General features: G+C 37.0%; 1 protein-coding gene across 4 annotated transcripts in view; it reads left to right on the top strand.

The window, feature by feature from the left end:
- The first annotated feature begins 1,383 nt into the window (after positions 1 to 1,383).
- LOC149261811 (extra-large guanine nucleotide-binding protein 3-like) overlaps positions 1,384 to 6,511 on the top strand; it is an 88,347-nt gene continuing 83,219 nt past the window's right edge. Inside the window, exons 1-5 of one of the 4 annotated variants that reach the window (XM_089422799.1) lie at positions 1,385 to 4,360; positions 4,484 to 4,621; positions 5,454 to 5,558; positions 5,683 to 5,733; positions 5,863 to 6,048. In XM_089422799.1, the coding sequence (XP_089278925.1) occupies positions 2,516 to 4,360; positions 4,484 to 4,621; positions 5,454 to 5,558; positions 5,683 to 5,733; positions 5,863 to 6,048 (2,325 nt within the window). In that variant the 5' untranslated portion in view covers positions 1,385 to 2,515. Of the gene's footprint in view, positions 4,361 to 4,483; positions 4,622 to 5,453; positions 5,559 to 5,682; positions 5,734 to 5,862; positions 6,049 to 6,511 lie in introns of all 4 variants that reach the window. The other 3 variants (XM_089422797.1, XM_089422808.1, XM_089422804.1) reach the window with 3 other exon arrangements.

Here is a 6,511-nt window from a genome sequence, read left to right as displayed (position 1 = left end):
TATCATAAAATATGAATTAAATTTAGTTTTGCTGGATTAAAAATTAGTTTTTTAAAAATCCATAACCTAAAAGTATGTGGTATCTTGATTATTTCAGGTGGAATGCTTTTCTTTTAATAATAATGAATTCACACTGGTGGATGATAGTTAATGACATCGTTCTAAAATAATAATCTAGTTAGAATATCTTATAAGGTTTTCGTCTACTATTTTATATTTTGTGAATTTTTGGCGAGGATTGGAAGAAACAATTTTTATAAGGATTTCATCTACTATTTTATATTTTGGAATTTTTTGTTACCACTGGAGAAACATTTTTTTGACAAATTATAGGTTTTTGTTTTTCAAAATGTTTTTTTAATGCATAAATAAATTTGGGGTCTTGAAAAACATATTTTTTTAACGCATAAATAAATTCAGAGTCTAAAAAAACATGTGACGATGACATTGTAAAAAATTTACAACTCAAAATTATGATTCTAACAAATTCCAATTAAATTTTAAATATAAATATAAATATAAATATAAATATAAATATATATATATATATATATATATATATATAAAATTCCAAAACATATATAATTTCAAAACATAAAAAAATAAATAATTTTTTTATTATTCAGAATATTTTTTTAATAAATAAATAAATTAATAACCCTAAAGAGTATGTTACAATCAAATTGTAAATAATTCACAATGTAAACTTAATTTATAAATACCTTTTCCCACATTGATAATTATATACTAACAAAGTAAAATAACAAAACACCACTTAAATATTCATGCTTTTTAAAATTTAATTTTCAATCAAATTAGAATTATATCAAAGTGGGATAAATGGTCTATAAAATTTGGTCATAATTTTAATTTAAAATTATTTTAAAAATCAAATTTGAAAATTCTGTCCTAAAAACTTTTCATGAATAACCAATTTTTCCACAAAAAAAAAAGAAAGAAAGAAAAGCACCTATAAAAATCCATTGACTTAGCTTTAAGAACAAAACCCACCCAAAAAAGGAAAGAAGAAAGGAAATTGATTTCACCCTACGCCAAACACCTTCATACTATTATTTCTCCGCATTTATTCCTCGACACCTGTAATGAGCTCGACTTTCCATACAAGATTCTTTGGTGCCAAATCGAAGTCCTGACCCATATCGATGGTTCACCTAAATTCCCATTGAATAGATATCGGTCAACATTTCTTGATTGAACGGTACGATGTTCATATCCCCTTTCACATTAGAAATTATATATTTTTTTGACTGACATAGGTACATGGAAGAGGCCCCATCCCTGCTTCAACTAATCCACGCGGCTGGAAAGTAAAACGAGTGCGCCTGACTCGAACTCACGATAGGGGTCAAGTCAACTGCAATGCAATGTCTGATCCACACGCCACCAACTGCATTCCAACTTTCAAACGATGCTAGGAGTGATACAGAATTGTGGAAGGCCTTCGGGGTTGTTATGAACGTTCTGCGGGCAAGTAATTCATTGTCAATGAACAGATGAAAATTTCAATTTTAAACGCCAGATGCGGTTTAGGTTTTAGTGGGCCGCCGCGCGTTTTGACTTACGGCAAGGTAATCAGCTCTCGGAGGTGACGGGCTAAGATGTGTTAACACCGGCTGCTCCGGGGCCCCCTGTTAAACGCCCCGCAATGGCGACGGCGGACGACTGGCGGACTTTGTCCATTCATAACACTGTTAACAATATATTTATTTTCGATGGATTTTATGTCCATTTGGAGATGTTTAGAGGATCCCAGTTTCTTCGGAGATCCAAATCCAAGGTCTTCTGTGCAGGTAATGCGAGGCTCACAGCGTTTGTATGAGGTTTGGAGGCTTCATCAGGGGAATCGAGACACCCAAGCAGTTTTCTGCTTCTCTAAACGACGAAATTCAGTTTTGTTTATGAGGAGAAATGTGGACAGAGTTTGAATTTTGAATCATCAATTTTCTGAGAGTGACGGGATTCTCACAGATAGAGTTCTTGGCAACGGTAGGCTTGCTGAATTTTTAGAACCCGCAGGGCGAAATCCTTAGGGTTTCATATAAGCTAAGCTGAAACCATCCCACGTTTTTTTTCAACCCTTACGGTCAAGTCTTTGATTGATTCCCAGAACTCGCGATGAAAACAGTGGCAGATGGTTGTCATTTCGCTACCAGTCGTGGAGTTCTCTGAGAATTAGGTTATATAAATCATAATTGATTTATTCCACTGAGAGCCTGTTTTGAACCCCTAGGTTCTTGATTGATTCCCAGAACTCGCGATGAAAACAGTGGCAGATGGTTGTCATTTCGCTCCCAGTCGTGGAGTTCTCTGAGAATTAGGTTATATAAATCATAATTTATTTATTTCAGGGAAATCCTGTTTTGAAGCCCTAAGTTCTTCAGTGCGAATTCGTTTGTATTTCACATATTTTAGGTAAACCTTGGTTGGAATCCCTAACTTTTAAACCCTAATTTTGGGAAAAAGGAGGTTGAAGTTAACAGGTAATTAAGAAAAAATGACAGATGATATGTCTATGGATGAGAAGGCGTGGCAGGATGTTTTGAGAAGTATGCTGCCCCTTGGAGCCCGAATCCCTAGCCAGGACGAGCTCGATTATTCCTTTGCCATGGAGTATCAAGGTCCGGCCATTTCTTACCAGGTCCCGAAAGTGGATCCGGTTGATGCAAGCCAAATTCCGACTGCAGACGTTGCACGGTCATTAATTGCTTTACCTTCGTTGCCAGTTATCCAACCGATTTCGTCTGCAGACCTTGTGCGATCAATTCCCACAGCAACTGCCTTTCAACCTGATAGGAGTAATCTCACTGCTGGGAAGGGTATTTCTGAAACAAAATTCAAACGGAAGGGTCCTAAAAATGACTCCACTCAAATTGCGCACTCTGCAGTTGCAGTGGACTCTTCGAAGGTTGCGTTGATACAAGGAAGGACACATGCCCTATCCTATGATGATTCTGTACCTGAGAATGCAGATGGAGATGATTGCCCACCTTCGAGTGCCAGTATGATTCCTGGTACCGACAAAACTGAAAACAACAAATTTTACTCGGGTAACGTGGGAGAAAGTATAGAGTTTCTTGAGAAAGCATCAGTAGATCTGCGACCGGAATTAAATAGTGCTGAAGAAGGGAAAAAGTTTTCCAGGAAGCTGTCCTTGGAGAAAGTTCACCCACAATTGGAATCTGATCATGCTGGTTTTCATGATAAACTGCCCGAGAAAGTCTCCCCACAATCAGAATTTGGCAATGCTGGAGAACATTTAACGTCACTTCAAAAACAATCCCTGGAGAGGGATCACTTTCAACTAGAAAATAATCATGTAGGAGAGAGTATGGACCATGCTCACTTAGAATCAGAAATTGATAATTATGTACAGTCAGAATCTAAAGATGCTGGAGAAACTGAGTCTATATCCATGGAGGAAGGTCGTCTCCAGTCAGAATTTGGGAAGGATGAGAACAATTCAAATTTATTGAACCCAGATCTCCAGTCAGAATTTGTGAAGGATGAGAACAATTCAAATTTATTGAACCCAGATCTCCAGTCAGAATTTGGGAAGGATGAGCACAATTCAAATTTATTGAATCCAGTCTCTCTGGAGGCAGAAGCAATATCGAATTTAAGAGCATCACAAAATGCTGAACTTCCAGCAGACTCCACCAAGCCATCTTCATCCGAGTTCGATGAATCCACTCCTGCTTCAGTCTCAGCCTCATTTCATTCTTCACCTCATGAGCTGGTCAACTTACATAACAGTGACGCAAAACAATTGGCAGCGGTAACAAATCAGAATGTGGAACAGATGGATGATGAGGAAGCTGGTCCTTCGCATTTCAATTCTCCAGATCCTTCATTGAGACCTGTTGCATCAAATGGTTTGGTCCCAAGAAAATCAGGGAATAAAGACACAGGAGCTGAGCAACGAAGGAAGAAAGGAATGTGTCATAGATGCCAGAAAAGTAATCGGTTAAAAGAGAAAGAAACTTGTGTGGTATGTAATGCCAAATACTGCAGCAATTGTATACTCAGAGCAATGGGGTCAATGCCTGAAGGGCGCAAATGTGTAAGCTGCATTGGCATGCCTATTGATGAATCAAAGCGGTCGAGTTTGGGTAAAAGCTCAAGAGTGTTGAGCCATCTCCTAAGTGCCTTAGAGGTTCAACAAATCATGAAGGCTGAAAAGGAATGCCCGGCAAATCAACTGCGACCAGAACATCTCAGTGTGAATGGAAGGTCACTTTGGCCAGAAGAAATGGCTATTCTACTTGGTTGTCCTAATCCACCCCGTAAATTAAAGCCTGGAAACTATTGGTATGATAAAGTATCTGGATTTTGGGGCGTGGTGAGCAATCTGTTTCTCTCTTGGCTTTGATAAAATTTGGCTGTTGGGTCTTAGTTATGAATGATTTAAAGTTTGAAAGCCAATGGCTGAGGTACACTTTTTATTTTGTGTCCGATTGAACAGGTAGGCCAGAAGCCAAATCAGATCATAAGTCCACACTTGAATGTAGGGGCTGATCTTCAACCTGATGCGAGTGGTGGCAAGACAAAGGTTTTTATTAATGGGCGTGAAATTACTAAAACGGAACTCAAGATGCTGAAGGTGATTTGCTCAGTCTTTATCCTTAGGATTCTTTGCTTGATTCACCTAGTTTGTTTTGTTTCATTCAGTGATTTTGTTCCTGCGAAGTCCTACGTTTAGCATCTTTCAGCTTCAACAGTGTTTGGCAAAATCTGGTGTATTTTCTTCTGTTGAACAATTATTTTAAATATTTAATTTCAGCTACTTGCTTCCTGTTCTTCTTGCTAACTGAACAATCTTCCTTTCCATCACTGCGTTTCCATTTCATGCCGCACCTCTCTGATGTATGTTATGTGTATGTCCTTGGCCATGTTGCATTCTTTTTTTGTTGGAAATTATTTTTCTCTGGTAAATTATTTTCTTTTTCTTTTTGATATTTTAATTATCTTACTGCCTTTTGCTGTCCCTCTAATGAACACTATGCTTTTTGTAATCTAACTACAAACTATTAAATGATCTTGTTGTGGCCATCAAGTTTGCAGTTTGAAATCTCAAATACTAGCTGTGGAACTGTTAATTTAAACTTGTCGTATTTTTAAGGCTTCTATACTTATGTGAAAATAGTAATGTAGGATACGCAGTTTTAGGTGCAAAAAATGTCGAAGAAAATATAGGCAAACTGCAATAGCAAACTTCAACTAGCTGCTATATCCACCTTTTTTCTCAGCTGAAATATCTCTTGTCATTACTTTGCAAAGATTTAAGTCATGACTGAGATCAATCTTTCACCTGATTGCTGGGATGTGTAAACTTTCCCTTCAAGTATGTGTGAAATGTTTCTGTTTGGAGAAGAAAGGCACATAGACATCTCTACTTTTAGTTTGATTAAAACTCATTAACATTTGTATTGCAGATGACAGGTGTGCAGTGTGCAGGTGAATCGCACTTTTGGCTTAATGCAGATGGTTCATATCAAGAGGAAGGTCATAATATCATTAGAGGAAATATATGGGGCAAGGTAGTTGTGACTTTCTGAGGATTTTATCGATCTTTCTGTTTTGAGCTTGCTTTCATTTGCGTGTTGTCAGGATTCTTGACCTGTTTTATAGTATAGATGCTTACTATCTTTTGACTTTTGCTAGACATATAAAGAGGAAGGTCACAACACCGTTAAAGGAAATATGTGGGGCAAGGTAGTTGTGACTTCCTAAGGATTTTATTGATTTTTCCATTTTTCACTTTGCATTCATTTGGGTGTTGAAAGGAGTCTTGACCTGTTTTATAGCATAGATGGTAACTGTCTTCTGACCTTTGCTAGACAGGCAACAACGCGGCTTTTATGCACTATACTATCATTGCCTACACCTCGTGGAGATTTTATTGGTGGAGCAGCAGATGTGAATAATCAGTCAAACAGATTGCTTCCTGAATACCTAGAGCCAAAGAAAGTTCAAAAGCTTTTATTGCTTGGATATCAAGGATCTGGTACTAGTACCATTTTTAAGCAGGTAACTGGCACTTCTCGTGAGAATCTTTTGCTATGGTTTGATTGTCGATCTGCTCATGTAGTTGAAACCTATGGATAATTTTATTTAAAATAAATTATAGATGGGTTAATGGAAATCTATGGATTATATTATAATTTTGTATATGGCTACACCATTTAACTTTCTTGCCGTATCATATCTAATGTCGGCTTAAATATTAGTGAAATATATCTACAATGTGCAAGAATGCTGCAAGACCATCCAGTATGCTACTATGCTGTTGATAATTAATCCTAATTGGAGCTGAAAGCTTGTCAGGCAGTAGTAACAACAGTATTGATATGATTTTTCCATAAGGAGATACCATTGCAAAGAAAAACCTCAAGATCATGAAGTCTAGGGATTAGTATATAATCTGTTCATCAAACTTAATAAACATCGGCACAAAAACTTCACACTTTTATTAAACTGGAGTTTGTGCCTT

This window comes from Pinus tabuliformis, chromosome 6 (genome assembly GCF_031772625.1).
Source record: "Pinus tabuliformis cultivar Carrire ecotype Pingquan chromosome 6, CPIR1, whole genome shotgun sequence".
Taxonomy (NCBI): Eukaryota; Viridiplantae; Streptophyta; class Pinopsida; order Pinales; family Pinaceae; genus Pinus; species Pinus tabuliformis.
Note: the sequence above shows the minus strand (reverse complement) of the source record. Positions and strands in the feature narration are given on the sequence as shown.